The 19521-nt window shown below is 33.6% G+C and overlaps 1 protein-coding gene and 1 long non-coding RNA gene across 2 annotated transcripts in view; both read left to right on the top strand.

Annotated features, from left to right (window-relative positions):
* Positions 1-7812, top strand: part of LOC150107387 (transmembrane protein 234 homolog) — a 113897-nt gene extending 106085 nt beyond the window's left edge. Inside the window, exons 4-5 of the mRNA XM_090391247.1 lie at positions 5448-5540; positions 7027-7812. Coding sequence (XP_090247373.1) covers positions 5448-5540; positions 7027-7112 — 179 coding nt within the window. The 3' untranslated portion in view covers positions 7113-7812. The remainder of the gene's footprint in view (positions 1-5447; positions 5541-7026) is intronic.
* Positions 7813-7900: 88 nt separating this feature from the next.
* LOC150107386 (uncharacterized) lies at positions 7901-18740 on the top strand. The gene is made up of 2 exons (XR_016548241.1): positions 7901-12139; positions 18539-18740. It is a non-coding gene; the product is annotated as an uncharacterized LOC150107386 (long non-coding RNA).
* Positions 18741-19521: the final 781 nt, after the last annotated feature.

Below are 19521 nucleotides of genomic sequence, written 5' to 3'. Positions count from 1 at the left end.
GAATAAAAGTCCTATATATGTCTTGACATTAACAGAGTTGAGAAGATGGGGGGGAGGGGTAAAAATGGATAGTGGGCAGATCATTCATTAGGCAATTTTCGTTTGACCGTTTGAATCGGTCAAGAGCCCGTCTCAAATAGTAACTCTTCTTTCAAAAACTAAAATTTTCCCTCATGATTTACTGTATATTTCACGTTTATGAAGCTATGAAGAAAATCTTAGAACACTGCTATATACACACTGGTGTCCAAAAGCTAAGGACGAACTACATTTTTACCTGTACATGAAAAAATTTTCAAGACTTCCACCAAATGTGGACATAGATTATATTACACAAAAATGTGGTATAAATTTTGTACAGATTAAATTGCACTGCGTTTTTGGCAAAACTTGTATGTTTCTAAGGACGTGGTTAAGGAATTAATGTACAATGCTTACAAAAAATTATGCGGAGAAACATTATGTCCACCCCGAACTACAATGCAGTTCTCGCACCGTAGCACCAAGTTATTCAGGAGTTCTTGAGGCAAACCAGCCCACTCCTCCGTCAGAACAAGGAGGATAAGGCCTTGTTTATTTCGTGGAGGGGAATTTCGAGCAGCAATGGACCTCCCTATTGTGTTCCAAACGTGCGCTATGGGGTTGAGATCTGAGGAGCGTGCTAGCCACTCGACTCGATTAATATCCTCGGTCTCTAGAAGTATCTCCACTACTCGTGTACAATGTGATGTGGCATTGTCATCCATAAAATGAATTCTTCGCCTACAGCAACATGAAACAATCGAACATGGCGTTGAACAACTTCTTTGCAATATCGTTCACCAGTTATAGTTCCTTTTTCCAACACTTGTAGTTCGGTGCGTCTATTAAGCATAATGCTTCTCCACTCCATGATCCCAGGACCACCGTATCTATTCCTTTCACGACCATTCTCGCGATGGTAAGCAGTATCACTTTCACCCAAGATCAAGTGCAGTTCTCACTAGAATCGGAAGAAAGACTATAACCACTCATCTATAAAGAGTACATTAGCCCATTGGCATCTTGCCCAATTTTTATGGATACAACAATACTAAAATACTAAAAACGTGCTCCACGATGAGCTGTCGATAAATGGACGCAGACTACAGGCCTTCGGGCCTACTTGTAGCAGACGTCTTACCACCGTCCTAGAGTCCAATTTAGCCCACTAGGAGGCACTTTTAAGACTCTAGGACCGACTTCGGTTGCTTTCTTCCACATATCATTATTTTGTGATCTCTGAAGATGGTAATGTAATATTACCGAAATATAGGAAGTATTAACGTTTTTAATTAATATTCTAGTATGCGTTGTCTTTCCCTAAAATCTGACAGTACCTGTGCTTGAATGGAGCCGACTTGCAAGTTGCTGTGGTGCGTCGATTACGCTTTGCTGTTATAACCAAAAATTTGTCTTCATGCTCCATGGTCGAGTGAGGACGACCTGTTAGCAAACTTCTGGAAGACATTCCTTTGATTTGAAACTATGCCTAGAGCCTGGATGCAACGCAATGTGAGATTCCATATTTTCTGGCAATATCAATAATTTCGCGGACTTCTTCAAGCTTTCCAATAATTCTTCCCCGCGTGAAATGATCTAGATGATGTCTTTGTGAAACATCACAAGACATCCAAATTTGAAACTTTTTTTTCCTTCACGAACTTCGAAAACTAAAGCTTCCTTCAAGCAATTCGCTTAGCGCAGCCTTTTATCCTGTTGAGTGCTACCACGTGATCCCTTTGCGCGCGATTCGAATATTTGAATGTGTACCCGCTTTATACTCGAAATCATCAATTATACAAATTGACACAAGCTGATTCGTCTAAATTTGCCTTTATAATCTTCAGAAATAGTGTTCTTCCTTTGGTTTTGGACATCGGTGTAATGGTCTCATAAACTCGCCAATGTACTTTTGTAATAATTTACAAATAATAAAATCTTTGATAGAGCTTGTTTAATTTATTCTTTTTTTTTTTTTTTTTTCACTATTGGCAAAATTCAGCCAGAAATAGTTCCAAGTTCAATTACTCATCTCATCTTCCTTTGACCCTCTTTTACCTTACGGTGGCTAGGGTTTATTAATCATCGGACCTCAAACCGTTCGCAGGATAAGGTAGGCAGCCCTACGCCCCGGTGTATCCTATGTCCTGTAGTGTTGAGTTCTCAAGACCGGTTTGCCTGCTTTGCGGGATGAAAAATCCCAGGATAAACTGGGGAAATATCCTACTGCCCACCCAAGACCGGCTAACTTTGCTGTGGCTGAGGAAGAGCCTTCAGCTCCTCACGTCACCGACAGGATTGAATCCAGGACACTCCTTCCCCAGGCTTATGGTTGCGAAGCGCACAGCCACTAGGCTAACCGCGCGGACGGTGTTTAATTACTTTAATAATGAATTACAGCATCTCACAGGAATTCTATTGCGAAACAAGTTTTTTTTTTTATTGTCTTGTACCATTTCTGTACTCGTTTTTATCTAATTTTCTGTTTGTAATTTCTTTATTTTCTGTATCCACAAAAAACAGTACCAATACCTTGGGCAATACTAATTACATAATAATTATCTAGCTGATATTTGTCAACTGATTCGTTGAGCGCTCTCTAATCAACAGGCCATGGGCTCAAATCCCACGTGACATGAATGTTTGTGAATGACACTTTTAGATGCCAGATAATTTACACAACCTTGCTTATTGAGGCAGGAATCTGACTTGAAAAAGTTATATGCTTGGTCTCCAGAGCAAGATTTGTTTCAGGATTATCTAGCATTAGCTTAGCCCGGCCACGGGACCGAAAAGCTGTAGGTTTTGTAGCCTTTTGTGGGTGATATTACATTTAAAAAAATCACTAGATTGATATTAATTGAAAATCAGTAATGATAATTTACAATACTAATAACATCAGCAAGAGTTGCATATCTTTCATTTAATTGAAATTTAACATAATCAGTAGTAAAAATAATTTTAGGTGGAAGATGAATTTCACCGGTGTAAAACCACCGCTCCGCTTATTAGAGGCCTGAAGTGGCTTAAAAAAAGTTCCATGTTTGGAACTTTTTTAAAATCTTTGAAAGAGAATACTCCCGAAACTCTTCTCTTAAGCAGCGTTTCGGGACTATGTAAAAATTTAAAGAAAGTACAAAAATATATAAAATTAATAAAAATGGGAAAAAAATCCTTAGCCCGCCCACGGTTCAAAATGTGTTATAGGTTTATAATAAACTTTCGTGAGTGGGAATCACTCATGAAAATTTTTAAAAAATTAATAATAATGATCCAGCATTATAAGTACTAATGTGTTTATTAACCATGAAACTAATGCATGTGTAATTTAATTAATGTATATCTAATCTATGTATAAATTGACTGCGAAAGGGGAGTTTGTAATATAACTGCTTAGTTTACAGTTACAAAGTACTTGGAATCTATTTGAGTATGTTTACCATGTATGAAATTTCGAGAAATATTTAAATATCTCTTAGTTATAAAGTACTGTGTTCAAAAAGAAAGAAAAGAAAAAACATATTCATAACAATTACTTTCAAACTGATTATTTTATACAATCTGGATATAATGTCATCATTAACTTAAAAAAAGGGTGCCATTTTTGCGTGATTTGAGTTATTATTTGAACAGTTGCTTGCTATCATTAACAACCCGTTCCCTCTCTGGAGTAGGAGTAGATTCTTTTCAGATTATTTCAGCTTATGTTGTAGGTTAAAATATTAGCTCTTAAATGCGCTGTCAATCGAAGATCGAACGGGTAATTTTTAACTGCAGCTAGATAACATGAAACACATCTCATTACTCGATGTCTTCCTAAATAGTAGAGCTGACTTACATATATGAATTCTTTTTACGGAAAATAAAGTTAATTACCTATCTCGAGCAGTCAAAAATATAATAACAATAAATTAGTTTTATTTTTTTCTAGCAGATAGTGTTCTTTCAAAGATCACTATTATTCATAACAATTACTTTCAAACTAGTTATTTTATACAATCTGGATATAATGCATTTAATATTGCGACCAAATGCTTTCATATTTTCTGTACTGATACATCAGTGATAGTTTATTTGCATTTCATGTGTATCGCCCTATTATACGTGGGTGGTCTGAAAAGTTCTCGGCCTCGACCATAGATGGCAACACTATCGGCACGATTTTTTTTTCCAAGTTGGTACATTTGTCATAAGCATCCATGTGAAATTGCAAGTCATTCTATCAAGTAGTTTGTTTTTTACAGCTGTCTGAAGCAAAAGTGTTGTCTGTATCCCTTGAAATGGATAAAATTGAGTATCGTGCGGTTATAAAATTTTTTTGTAAAAGGTTTAACGCCAAAAAGAAATTCATTCGAGGTTCATAAAAGTTTATGGGCACTCTTCTCCTTCGTTTTCGACAATTAAGAAATGGGCTCAGGAGTGTAAACGTGGCCTTACCAGCCTTAAAGATGATCCACGTGAAGGACGTCCAAAAAGTGTAACAACAACAATACCAGAAATCATTGATCAAGTGCAGAATATGATATTGGATGACCGGCGAGTCAAAGTGCGTGAAATTGCTGAGACTATAGGCATTTCAAAAGAACGTGTAGGATATATTTTGCATGAAGAATTGCAAATGAAAAAGCTTTGCTCAAGATGGGTGCCTCGCTTGCTCACAGTAGATCAAATGAAATTCTGAACAGTGCTTGGAGCATTTTAACAAGAATAAAACTGATTTTGTGCGTTGATTTATTACTATGGATGAATTCACCATTATACACCAGAATTCAAACAGCAGTCAAAACAGTGGACAAAAGCCGGTTGTTCAATGCCAAAGAAGACAAAGTCGGTTCCATCAGCAGGAAAGGTCATGGCATCTGTGTTTTGGGATGCTAAAGGCATTTTGTTTATTATCTTGAAATGGGTAAAACAATAAACTGGGAATGTTATTCCGATCTTTTAACCATACTAGACGAAAAAATTCGTGAGAAAAGACCCGGTTTGCAGAAGAAAAAAAATCATCTTTCATCAAGACAATGCACCTGCCCACAAAGATGTTTTGGCAATGGGAAAATTAAGGGATCTGCACTATGAATTGTTGGAACATCCACCTATTTCCCAGATTTGGCTCCCTCTGACTTCTGTCTTTTCCCAAAACTAAAACTCTTCCTCGCTGATCAGCGTTTTTCTTCGAATCAAGAGGTGATTGCAGCTGTAGAGGGATATTTTGCAGATCTTACTGAGAACCACTACACTGGAGCAACGCTGGAATAAATGTGTTAATCTTGAGGGAGATTATGTTGAAAAATAAAAAAAAAAATTAATTTAATTATAAATTCGTTTTTCATTGTTAGGCCGAGAAATTTTCAGACCACCCTCACGTACATTCTTACAAATGTAAAGCTTATTTACGTATTTCACTCTTTTTTTTTTTTTTTTTTCAGATCTTTCTCTGGCTGTTCCACTTACTAACTCCTTGACCTTCATATTTATTACTATTGCTGGAAGATTATTAGGCGAAAATGACGATAATTCCAGTAAGTGAGCAGTCTTTTTATGTTTTTGTTGTTGTTACTACACTTGTTATTTCTATGTACTCAAATTTTTCTGTGCATTTCTACAGAAAATGTAAAAATAACATTGTCTTTATACCTTTTATCTCTTAAATAGTTATTTAATTGCTAATGTGAATTAAATGGTTGTGAACTGCCATGCCGTCGACTGTGTTGCATGAAATTTTTATAAATTCTCTCACTTTCAAAACTTTTTATCCCTAAGTTTTTGAAAGTGACAGAATAGCAGTAACTCGCTTTCTATTGCTGCTTTTGTTTAATAGATTTCTCAGATCAGCTAGCACTGTTTCGTATTTGTTTGGTCTCCTTGAACGCTTGGTAAAAACCCATAATAGTTTGATAAGCTTATGTTGAAAGACTCATAAGTGCGCCATCATTTGGTGATCGAATTCGTCATATTTAAATAAAGACCCTTGAAAAGATATCTAGTTGATTAAATTATACATATACTGTGTATATATATATAAATGAAATATGCATTTCTCATCACGTAAGCAAATTGAGGTTTGTGCTTAGAAATTTCTTTAAAAGTTTATTAGTGCAAACCTCAGTCTGCCTATTCCGTGAGAAATTAATATTTTTAATATACTTTTATAGAAATTATGTCGGCCCTAATTTGTCGGCACAAGAAACTAGTCGAGATTTTTAATTGAATAAATTATTATGTTCATATCATGTAAAAATTATAGTAGAATTTTTCATAAATTATACCGGAAATTCGATAAACTATGAGAAAGTTTAAGTATCGAAGAACTGTCATAACAAGCTAATCTCTGAAAACATTGAACAACGATTTAAAATCCCCCCCCCCATACACACCATTTTCAGTAAATGGTGTGTATGGGGGTGGGGGGATTTGAAATCGGTGTATAATGTGCTCTCTACTCTTATGCGTTGGGATCGCGTTCACCTATAAAAAAGTGGTACGCAATTCATAAAAACTTAGGAATGCAGAAATTAACATAATAAAGATCACATCTTCCCAAAACTTCATGAACTTAGGAAATAACGATACTGGAATTTTCATAAATTGATAAAATCATTACACCGCTATATTAAGACCTATCTAAAAAAGTGATAATTCTTCTTCACGTCTTCGTAGATTTCATCCGCACAAAACTCTATGCCGAGACAACAGTTAAAATTCAAGGCATTCAGAAATACAGTTCTTTACGTTTCAAAAGATGTCTACAAATACTCTTAAAGCTAAGAACACATAAAATCTCGAAGGAGTGTCAGTCATGGGCAAGAGATAGTTACTTCCATGTGGTTAGTTTAGATGATATATTCAGTTGATTATTTTCTGCAACCAATGTTTTCTCTAATAACAATTTCTTTAATTAATTCCATGTGTAGAATATTGTGAGAACAGTATTTGTTAATAATTTAGCAACCTGATTAACAGAAAATAATTTTATTATTAATTGTACTCATACTTTTATTTTTTCAGTGACATATATCGGTATGTCCTTGGTAGTGACCGGAGTGACATTGTGTGTGGCTGACAGGGCCATGAATGCGGAAGCAAGGACTTAATCACGAAGTACTAGGCAATCGTTGATGTTTGCAGCCATCGAGTCTTGTTTGTTTTCGCTTTAAAGAAAAGGAAAAAAAATGAAGTTATCTTTATTTATTGATAGATCCTGCCCTCTCGTTTCTAGAATGATTAGCGATATACTAGCTTTATGATTTACTAACAACAAACTCCTTTATATACACTTATTTTTTGAATATTTGGGGGAAAAAATGAGATTCAATGATAAACTCGTTCTTGTGGTTTTTATTTGACATTTTTAGGAATTATGTGTCCATTATGTTGGAAGACCACGCAGAATCTAGTAGCATTGCTGGCTTTGTTTGTGAATATTCTTAATATTTACTTGTACATTCACGGGTTAAATAATCAAAATATTATATATGACGATTTTTTCCTACTGTTAAACCAAATGCATGCTGAGATTTGAATTCATGGTCTTCCTTCTGATAATGCTGTTGGCCAACAAGACCAAACTTCAACGGCATTTTCTCAGAAAATAAAATTTCTCAATCGTGTTAAATGTATTTCTCATTTTGCCGAGTTTGTTTTAATAAAATTAGTAGTAGTTATATAGACGAACACATTCAGTCGTTTTTGTCAGTACTTCGTCGGTTATTAGTTCATTGTAGCAGTTGTCTTTAACAAATATTTAGCATTAGACGCGAATTTAGTCATCCGATATCTTTATTTATTATTTGAATATATATAATTAGCAATATATATATATATATATATATATATATTTGTGTGTTTCTCACTGTTATTATTCTTATTGTTGCTTAATGCCGTTTGAAATCAACCTTTATTTGCGATATAGAATTGTAGTATTTTGCAGGCGGCAACAATAGAAACTACTTGAAAAAACTCACTTTCAACCCGCTAAATTTGTAATATTATTTGTGTTATAAACTGCCGAATCTGATTGGTTCAATATATGTATTATATTTATGACACGAATTTTAACAAGATCTTTTCTGTTTTTAAAGTACCGTATGTTACCCTATTTGCTTTCACAATTCTTCTCTACCTTTTACATCCATTTTTGTTATCAGGAGGGAAAAAAATGGACGTAGTATTGGATAGTATGTTCCTGAATTACTATGAAATGACAGGCAGGATATATCTGTGAAAGAAAATAATCGCTGACACACACACACCTTTTTTTTTTTATCCGTTCTAGTCGTATACATTCTACTTAATGTAATTGCAGCAGTGGTTTAAAATATGTGCGGTAGTCATATCACTAAGAAAACATAATGGAGAAGGCGAAAAACAAACTATTCAAAAATAACATCGGAAGTTAATCAGTAATAAAGTCGCTTAAATTAAACTCTAAGATTTAAGTGTGATTTCATCCAATGATCCTTGAGACGGAGGACCATTATATGACTGGTGTTAATGTTCGGGATTAAAAAAAAAAAATAGATTTTGGAAGATTGAACATATGAAAAGTTGAGAAAAATTATTTTCTCAACTTTAGCATTTCGGTTTTTCTTCTCAAATGCAGTGGAGTAAACACATTATTATTACTATGTCGGTGTCCCTAAGGGTGTATTTGATTAGGTATGATATCATCATAATCCAGAAGTGACTTTCACCTTTAGCGGCCATGTGTGCCCTCCTCCAACACTTCTTCCTGCTACTTTTCCTTCCTCTCAGCGGAACGAATTGAGGTGTCAGATAAACGTTTAGAATCACGTACACAGGTTTAAAAGAAGGAAGAGGCTTTTGTTATGCACACAAATATTGTTAGCATAGCTTATTCGTCTTGATTGAGCAATATTTGGAATAATGTACTGCACATAATTTGTAAAATTAGATGGCCATTTTATATTGTAGACATGGGTTAAAGTGAAAGCTATTTAAATTAGGGATTTAACAATCGAATTATATTCGGTGTATGTATTTTTAATTACCCTCCTATACTCAGACGGTTATTTTCAGTTTTTCATATATATATTCGGTATTGCGATTTTTATTCACTTCTGATGAAAATAAAATGTTACATGAAAGGAAATTGAAAAACTAATATGAGTTTCATTGCATTTCTATGCAACAAATTTTCTTTCTTCGATGTTATTCATATATGTGCGTGTTTAAAAGCATTTTTTATATTAAAAATAGTCAAGAGAAGTTTTTGTTTAATATTTCGCTTTAACCACGAATATAATATAGTTAAGTTCTCTAGCATTTAGGATTGCTGGATACATTCGTCAGAACTGTATTCAGGATATTCAATATCGTTATAATATCAAGGTTCTATTCGAGTTACAACCTCCCATGGCATGTTTATAAAATATCTTATATTAATTTCATACGTTGTTTGTATATTTTCAAAGCAGTCATTTCTGTATAGATAATAATAATACTTATTATTATTTGAATTTATATAAGAATTCACTTTAACCTTGTGTAGCCAATTGATGAATTGCTATTATTATATTTCGTCTCGTGTTATTCTGTTTTTATTGTGCTGATGATACACACACCGTTTTGCTCTTATGTAAATAATCATATACAACTAAATGGAAACAGTCTGTCTCTAAGCTTCACTTCAAGAATATTTTAATCAGAACATCTTAGTTCTTAGTCATGAATAGTTTCATTAGATTATTTCAAGTTCGACTTCTTGGATTTAAGTAAATTATCCTTCATAATTGAAGATTGCTGCAATCTGTTCTTGATTCTTTTTCTGTGAAATGTATTCAGAAGGGTTAAAATGAATTTTAGTGATGATGTTAGCCGATATCCGATATGGAAAGGAATTGTATTCATATAAGTAAAGGTTAAGCAATCAAGTGAAATTAATTGTTTGTTTTTTCTTCTTTCGCTTTCTTTTTCACTCCCTGTTGGCATTAACCGGGGGGGGTCGATTCCGAGAGACCTTTCACACCACATATTAACTACCCCTTCTTAAAATGTCGTTATAAATGGAATTTTTGCTGCGGATTGAGTTACGTAGATTCTTTCTAGTCATTCCATTATTTTGTCTTGAGCTGTTTCATTCCAGTCAAGGAATGAAACAGCTCAGCGTCTTTTTGGATGCTATCCTCTTAACGCTGCCGCGGTCTTCCCCTAGGTCGCTTTCTATCAGTTTTTCATCTTGAATGCTTATTTAGCCATTCTCTCTTCACCCATTCTTTCCTAAGCCTAAGCTATCTCAGTCTGCAAGCTCAGATTTCATCAGATAGAAGTGGAGATCGATAGAGTTCATATAGTTCTTGATTAGGTCTTCTTCTCCATTCACCTGTGATATCTCTTACAGGTCCATAGACTTTTTCTGAGGATTTTATTTTCAAAGCTCTGCAACTCTTTTTGCATTGTTCCAGGTTTCTGCTCCATATAAAATAATAAGTCTAATGATTGTCTGGCATATTTTTGTTTAACTCTGCTTGACAGAATTTTGAAAAATAGTAAACGATGTAGTGAATGATAAGTTCTATTGGAAGCATGTATTCTAGCTTGTATTTCTGTACTAATTTTATTATAATCAATGGTCTAAGATATTTGAAGGAAGCAACACTTTTAAATTTCAGGTTATCGATTACTGATCATTTCCCCCTTGATTGCGATTTCTACATAGTTTTAAATATTTAGTTTTATTTATTATAATTTATTATAAAATAATGGAATTACCGTTGGATGTTATGTGTACAAGTAGCATGAATGAATTCAAGAACAGGTATGATAGTTGGTGCGAATAGTATAGCCTCCCTCGATGAGTTTCGGACTCCCTGGAGGTCTCTCTTAATAATAATAATGTTATTAATAATAATAATTATTATTATTATAGTTGATCTATAATCAAGTTTCTCAGCAAAGTTTTTGAGTTTTCTGGATGTTATTCTAAGGTCTTCAAGCATTTTCTCCAACTAGGCATATGTCGTCGTCATATTCTAATACTGTATTACCATTCTGCTTGCGTTATCTTTTACAGTTTCTTGAACTTGTTATGTTATACATATGCTATACACATACAAATAAATTTCATCTGTATAATGTATGAAAAAAATGCGCTTTTTTCTTGAGAATTACACTTAATTCTCAAGACCGGGACATGGGGACGTATATATTTACCAAGCGCTGAACTGCAAAGCAAAACATTTTTATCGGCGTTAGTTGTGAAGAGATGTTATGCCGTATGTTTAGACAGAACTGATGCAGATTTTTCGTTTAAGCCAATTTTCTTAATAGAGAATTATAGAAATCTGGGCTTTTTAAACGTCATTAAATTTTGTGATTCAATATAGACGTACTCCGAACCTTTTTTTTTTATTCTGTATTAAAAAAGAAATCCTTTCTTTTGATGTTTGATTATATTCTATACAACTAAATGATATCGTAGAACTTAGATAAATATATAGAAATGGTTATTCCTATAAATTTTTCTTGCACTTGGGTGAGTTACAAATATTTACTAAAAAATATGGGAAATTACACATTGACATTGTTTGGTATTGCGTTCTTGAAATCCCCCCCCCCTCCCCTTTCCTCCCTCTTGATGTTTCGAACTGCACGCAAAATAGGGTTTCGTTTTTTTCTCGCAACCTGTGTTATTAGGAAATAATTTGTACATTAAAGTATTACCAAACACCGTTAACTCAGTATTAGTTTTGGTCGAAATGGTCATCGTAAAACATCTGTATAAATTAATTGATGTTTGAATATATTGATAGCAGTTGTACAGTAAGTTTGAAAAATAGATTGGTTCGCTTTCGCCGCAGGATTTTCCAGAACCCCAGTTCACCATCAAGATTGTTACTTTTTATTTACGTCTTAGATTATATTGCATTCAGTAATGTCTTAGTGCTTCTTATATATTATGAAATATTTGCCACATCTTTTTTTTTTTATTTTATTCAAATGAAATAAATAATATATATGTGTGTATTGTAGACGTGATGCTAGTAGTTAGATATACTTAGATGCAGTATATCCTTTCCTTCCATTGAAGTAATGCTCAAAACAAAGAAAAGATTATTTGTAGAGGTTTATATATCTGCAACTAAGATCATCTTTTAAGGTGGTAAGTTAAATGTTTTGTACAGTAAATATTTTAAGCTGATATTGTTTATTCTATTGTGTATAAATAAAGAGTTAAGTTTTGTAACTCTATTTGTATAGATTCGAAACATCTCATGCACCGTACTATATATGCATATTATTTTGTTTACAGCCCTCATGAAACTACCTTATGTTTGTTAATTATTGATCTCATAAATATAGTCATTAATAAGCATTTTTCTGCATCTTGGCTAAGAAATAATGATCAATGCATTTCTTCTAAAAATATTATTAAGATGTTATAGTTCAACGTCCATAAAACGATTTAATCCATTCATGTTGCCAGTAGTCTTTAGGGTTTTTTTTTATTATTATTTTAAGAATTGTACTACTTGTTTAACTAATATAAACTAGATTCTGTTATAATTTTGCTTTCATGCACACTGTCGAAATAGAACATATTTTTGTTTTTTCGCAGGGTAGCTTATAATTCTGATGACTATTAGAATGTAGAAACGTCAACCTCTTTTGTTTTTATTTTAAGCATAATCAAAATGAGCACTTCTGCTGATTGGCAGTAGCGCACTCAGGATTTAATCTTGGAGGGGGCCGAGCACTCAAGATTTAATCTTCGGGAGTAGGGGAGGAGCACTCATGATTTAATCTTGGTGGGGGCCCAGTTGAGTAGACGATTTGGGAATGCACACTACATTGCATATGACCTATGACTGAGCATCTGCAGTGAGCGCCAATACATGACACCCGTGATCTCCTCTGGCCTGGCTCGGGAAAACGAAGTAGCGCTCGGTCCGCAAGAGCACTACTTCGTTCGCCTTGCGTTCACAGCGGCCGGGATTCCCGAGAGCTATTGGGTATTCCCACCTTATGTGGCCGCTAATTCATAAGTAGTATAGAAATAGAAGACACGACATAAATTTTAAAAAATGAATTTTAGTTAGGAAAAGATTTTTTTAATTTCTAATGTTTTCTTTCATTTTTCTTTTTTTTCGGGGGGGGGGGGGGGGCTCGGCTCTCTCCTTGGGTGCGCCACTGTTGATTGCTGTAATAATTAGAAGCAGATAGATTACAACTGACTATTCAGAAAAACAGCCTGATTTGATAAATTTGTCATGGATCATTCATTTGATTGCGTTTGTACCCTCTCTCCCTTCATCCTCCCTTCCCTGTTTGATTTGGTTGAAGGTCAGGTAATAAAGACTTCAGGATACATTATCTGCTGGGTTTTTTTTTTTTACTTAATCCTTCATCTGAAGTAATTTCGTTGATTCATTATTTATCCTTCAGTCACTTCACTCGAGATCAGCATTTCTTGTTTTCATTTAGCGCTGATATTAAAGGGGTAACTTTTTCATGCATAACAGTTATTTATTTCATAAATAACCGTCAGCAATCAATATTTTTGCCTGCACTATAATCGTATTCGGCTTGGCCTCTTTAATTATGAAACATACTCCTGAGTTATGCGATAAGCTCAATTAGACAAAGTGCATTCCTATACCCATTGACCACCGCTTAGACCACCTGGTATTTATTATAATACTGAGTGAGGTGATACTATTTGCATAACTTTAGGACAGTTCTGCAGTTCAAGGAAACCATCGCTAAATGCGCAGTTATAATAGTTTTGTTTTGTAATAGTCTTGAAGATAATTTCTTTGTTATCTTTGTCATGAATATATTTCCAGGAAACAATGTGCCCACCTTCCTTCTTTCTCTTTCCCTCCACAGATTTCTAAGAACACAATCCTGATTCGGTATGATCTTGACCTTACTCTTTTATGAGTTCCTTAACTTTGTAGAATTTGAGCGTTTATATATATATATATATATATATATATATATATATATATATATATATATATATATATATATATATATAATTTCAGTTCATTTGGATCTTCTTTTTTTTCCCTTTTTCTTCATTTTACTCTGGATCGTGACTGTTTGTGAATCACTGCCAAGAGTCGTTAGATATAATGATTAATATTTAACGAAGCTCCATACTCTGAACTCGGCTTTTATCAGAAGCAACAATTATGATAATTATCGGTGCAAGAAAAATTTCGAGACTGCTTCTTATCTGTTAGCCTGATGTCGCTGATTTTGCCACGTGTCACTTGCATGGGAAAGACGGAGGTAATAAGTTCAGTTAGGGCTAAGTAAACCTGTCTAAGAATAAGATATAACCATTTTATAGCAGAAAAAACGGAAGAATAGCTGGAGCATTTGTCATTTCCCCTCCCTTTTACATTTGATAATTCTAATAAATTCACACGAATAAATCTAATATTCTTATATATAATTCAGAATGCTTCTATACTCAAGCTTGTTCATAGTACAGTTGTGACATAGCCATCCTGATGGTTACGGCAAAAAGTTGCGTCAGTCTTGCATTCATATGCTCCGTGTTGTAGTGTCTGATCGTTCACTTCATGTTATGGCGGTCTTCTTCTCCTGTTGGATTTTCTTGTGGCAAGGTTTGATTCGAAAATACAAAGCTTCGGAGCTTCATGCTTTCGTCCAGGCACTTCATCCTCATGCTATACATGTATGATCGAAACAATTATTATCATCCCGTGTTCCTAAACTTTAGTATACACAGTGTACAAAATTGAAGTTTATAAATCAGTAAAAAACAAAGTGTCACTGAAAACTAAGTTTTCATTGAAATCAAATAAATAAAATTAAACTTTCTCAGAACTGTAAGTTTAACATAAGTGCAAGAAAGAATAAGTACATGACTTAAATTCAAAAGTAGCAGTTAATATCTGGTGCTCAGAAGCAATCCTTTGGCAGCAGTCGGCAAAAGAGGTCTTCAGTTCCCCGCATTATAAGCTGATAGCAGAATTGTAGAAATTGATGAATCCTTGAAAGACTCAAGAAAATCATTCATTTCGCAGCAGCACCTCTTAGAGAAAAATTTTCCTAGGATTAAAAATCTTCAGGAATCTTGATGTAACTCTTTTACGACCTTACAGTTGCTTTTTGAGATGAAGGATATAAATCTATATGTAAATCGCTCTCTTCCTTTTGTAAATCGAATCTCCACTTTCCATATAACTCATAAGTGTAAACAATGACAAAAAACTGAAACACAACAAACTCCATTAGTCCAAGTTGCCATTGCGCCCGGTATCTTCATTAATATCTGTTGAAAATCGCAAAGAACCAGTACATAATTTTTTGAAGTAGCAAAGTAATATCCAGAAAAAGAACAAAAAATTACCAAGTCAAAAAGTTTTGATCTGGTGATTTTTTAAAAAAGTTTAGAAAAATTAAACTTTCTGTCAAAAAAATGTTTAAGGAAAGTCAAAACGGACTTTCAAAATCAAAATTTTGTTTTGATAAATTGACGTAATTCGAGCTAAATGAATAAAATCTAAACCAACCTCCACAATTAACCTGAGTTGACCTTGGGGTGAGTGGAGGAGAAGAACCGATATTCTCCGTAAAAGATAACAGCGAAAACGGTGAACGACATCGAGACACTATTGGACTAATAATGACATATGATGTATTTTAAGTTGTCAGTAATATTAAACTCTTATCATCAAATTTGCAACACATTCTTATGTTTAGGATAAGAGAAATTAAATAGTACAAAAATTTTGCTTCTGTTATCGCCAGTACCGTATAGTAAAATTTTGCCTCGTAAAATTTTAATATGAATAAAATATATATAGTAATGCATTATGCAGTATTTCCTGATAATTTTCACTATTACCACCAATGTTCCAGATGCAAATAACTTACGCTCAAACATTTGCATTCCATTCAAGCTTCCTCTCTATTTTCATGCTGGTTACAGTATATCTTATTGCAAATTAATTAGAAGTAAGTAGATTATTAAAATAATGCCCGATATATTCTGCTTTGACAGTGTGCACTATTTCCATTTTTAAAAGCGTTTAGGCAGCAAAAAATAATGAAGTATTTAGTTCTTATAATGTACCTATAACTATAAATCATCGAACAGGGAATACTCTTATTTAAGCCCAAAGTTACTTCAAGAAATGCATTAAATAGATAAATAAAAATAAATTGTAGCCTCAATGGTAGAAATAAAGGTTTAGAAAAAATTCCTCTAGTCGAACTCTAGAATCAAACGTATAATGGGCATTAATATTCAGTCACGCATTGCTTATAGCTGTTGCGGGAGAACAACAAATAACTAAGCTGACCCACTTGATTTCCCAATATGTTAAGGAGTTCACCACCTTTTGCTGGAAACCTTTGAGTTCTTAATCCACCAAATTGATAATAGCAGTTAACTACTTGTAACTGTTATCTTTTCATCAAGTAATATATATTGTAGTCATGTGGAAGTGCCATTGGCATCCATAGCGCTAGGCTGCCATGTCGGTTATAAATTTGATTCCGACTAGAGAAACTTTTTTTAAATCTTTCTTTCGGCCTGTTCTTAAGTTAGTCGATCTTTAGCACTGTCTGGTAGGGTATTTTTCCCCCTCCTGGAAATTCTGGTTTTTAATCCCGCATCTCAATCAGGTTACTGTCAGTAATGGCATGATTTTTACAAAGTACGCAGTTGTCTGCCGTAGTCTCCCCTGAAAAGCTAATTCATTAATAGCTTGAGCTCACTATCCTTGTCATCAAAAAAGTTATGGCTAAAGGAACTCTGCCTGCTCCTTTTGGGAAATTCTCTCTCTCTCTCTCTCTCTCTCTCTCTATATATATATATATATATATATATATATATATATATATATATATATATTAGGGTTACCAAGTAATTTTATAAACTTGGTTATTTTACTCCTAATCCCAAGTAAACAAACAGTTAAGTCTGCGCCTGAACGTAATTCAAGTCTAAAGGTGGTGCAGCACCAGGGCAATTCATTGTAAAGGTGGGTAAAGTTCTGATCACTATTCTTAGTATTTTCCATAATGTAAAGCACATCCCACTAAGAGATGTATACTGCAATACATTATGGGTGGGGTCACTACCCAGACTGGTTTCAACCTTTTTTGAGGTCTCCTCAGTGAGTAACTAGACCCTAAATACCAAGGTTTTAGTAATACAGAGCCTTATCAACTTTACCTATACAAGTTGCTACAAGGTGTTTTTATTTTGAGTAAGAATCTCTGGAGGAGATATAGATGTAAATAAGTTTTTTTTTTTTACCTTGGGAATAATGTATATTAGGGTTACCAAGTAATTTTATAAACTTGGTTATTTTACTCCTAATCCCAAGTAAACAAACAGCTTTACCCACCTTTACAATGAGTTTCTCTGGTGTTGCACCACCTTTAGACTTGAACTACGTTCAGGCGCAAACTTAACTGTTTGTTTACTTGGGATTAGGAGTAAAATAACCAAGTTTCTAAAATTACTTGGTAACCCTGATATACATTATTCCCAAGGTAAAAAAAAAAAACTTATTTATATCTATATCTCCTCCAGAGATTCTTATTCAAAATAAAAACACCTTGTAGCAACTTGTATAAGTAAAGTTGATAAGGCTCTGTATTACTAAAACCGTGGTATGAATCGACCGTGAGATGCGGTGATTAATACCCTTGGAGGGTAATGGATGGCAATGCTGTAGCCAATGAAGTTCTAACTGAGGCTTGGCTATTGCTGTTACCCTCCTACCATGATAAAAGCTTTAATAGCTCCATAACACCTTATCCCTACACTGTCCTCTACGGATAACGGGGAAGATAAAAAGCATTCTTGCTTCGCCCCTTTAAGCCAGTCCTTATAAGGACTATAAACCGTGGTATTTAGGGTCTAGCTACTCACTGAGTAGACCTCAAAAAAGGTTGAAACCCCACCCATAATGTATTGCAGTATACATCTCTTAGTGGGATGTGCTTTACATTATGGAAAATACTAAGAATAGTGATCAGAGCTTTACCAACCTTTACAATGAGTTGCCTTGGTGTTGCACCACCTTTAGACTTGAACTACTTTCAGGCGCAAACTTAACTGTTTGTTTTACTAGGAGTAAAATAACCAAGTTTATAAAATTACATACTTGGTAACCCTAATATATACATTATTCCCAAAGTAAAATAAATTATATATATATATAATGTGTTAGTTATTTTTGAATAAATGTTTACATAAACGAGAGTACTCTGAGTTCGATAATTATTAGTTATGCTCATGGGGAAAAAAATCGAAACAAATCATGCATAAACAGCATGTGGAAAAAATTTGCAAGCGAGAAATGTCAATGTTCTATACATAACATATCATGGCTTAGCTTTATAACAGCTTCGTACTTCAACATATCTTCAGATTAATTATGGGGTATTCTGTTAACAACCGTTTGAAATGTAAAAAAAAAAATCATTCTATTTTTACATTTTATTTATTGACTGAATTTTTTTTTCAAAATATTAAATTTATTTTCCTTCTGTTTCTTTGGAATAGGTCATTTTGAGAACGATGAATACGAGCAATTTAGACTATAATATATTAATAATTACTGTTATGTGACAATTTTTTATGATGTATATGTATAAATAACTTTATCTGTTGTAAATCTGTTTATTTTTGCTCAGAAATTAAAATGACGATTTCTCTCTGTACCAATTATGACAACTCAATAAAAGTTTACTGATAATTATTATTATCTGAAGAGTGCCAATATTGTTCAGACACCGAAATATTCACATATTCATTTATTTGATGCCTATGAGTAATAAATAAATTCTTGTCTTTTATTCCCCCAGGAGAGAGTAGGTAGAACTCCTTTAACCCTACCACCCAATCTCATACTGGGGTGGTAGAGTTTTCTCCTCCGGAAAAACTGGGATTTTTCCACTCGCAAAACCGCATGCAGTTGAACAACATGCATCATAAACTTGAGTCCATAATCCTAGTTTTTGCTTCAGTTTAACTTACTGTGCAGACCTTTTGAAAATCAGTAAATACCCAGTCTCATCCCCCCCCCCCCCAGTCGTTGAGTTCATGACTGCCAACGATTTGAAGACTTCAGGGGGTGGAGGGGTATGTCAAACAATTATCACCATCCTGTGTTCCTAAATTTTAGTATACGCAGTGTACAAAATTGAAGTTTGTAAATCAATAAAAAAACAGTGTCAGTGAAAACTAAGTTTTCATTAACATTTCAAGAATATCAGCATTTATTATTTTTTTCTCATCAATTATGTTTTTCTGATCAGTACATACTTTTTTTTTGCCGACTAGAGAAACTTTTTTCTAAACCTTTTTTAATTCTTTAATTCTTATATAAAGAATTAAAATATTCTTTATATAAGAATATTTTATATTCTTATATAAAATATAAGAATATAAAATATTCTTATATTTTATATTCTTAACAATTTTTTTTGTTAAGAATATAAAGAAGTTATAATAAATATGAAAGACTTACAATTTTTATTTCACGA

Source organism: Typopeltis vanoorti, chromosome 4 (genome assembly GCF_054136105.1).
Source record: "Typopeltis vanoorti isolate ZY-2024b chromosome 4, IOZ_Tvanoo_1.0, whole genome shotgun sequence".
NCBI lineage: Eukaryota > Metazoa > Arthropoda > Arachnida > Uropygi > Thelyphonidae > Typopeltis > Typopeltis vanoorti.
The sequence above is the reverse complement of the archived record's forward strand: the minus strand, read 5'-3'. Positions and strand labels throughout refer to the sequence as shown.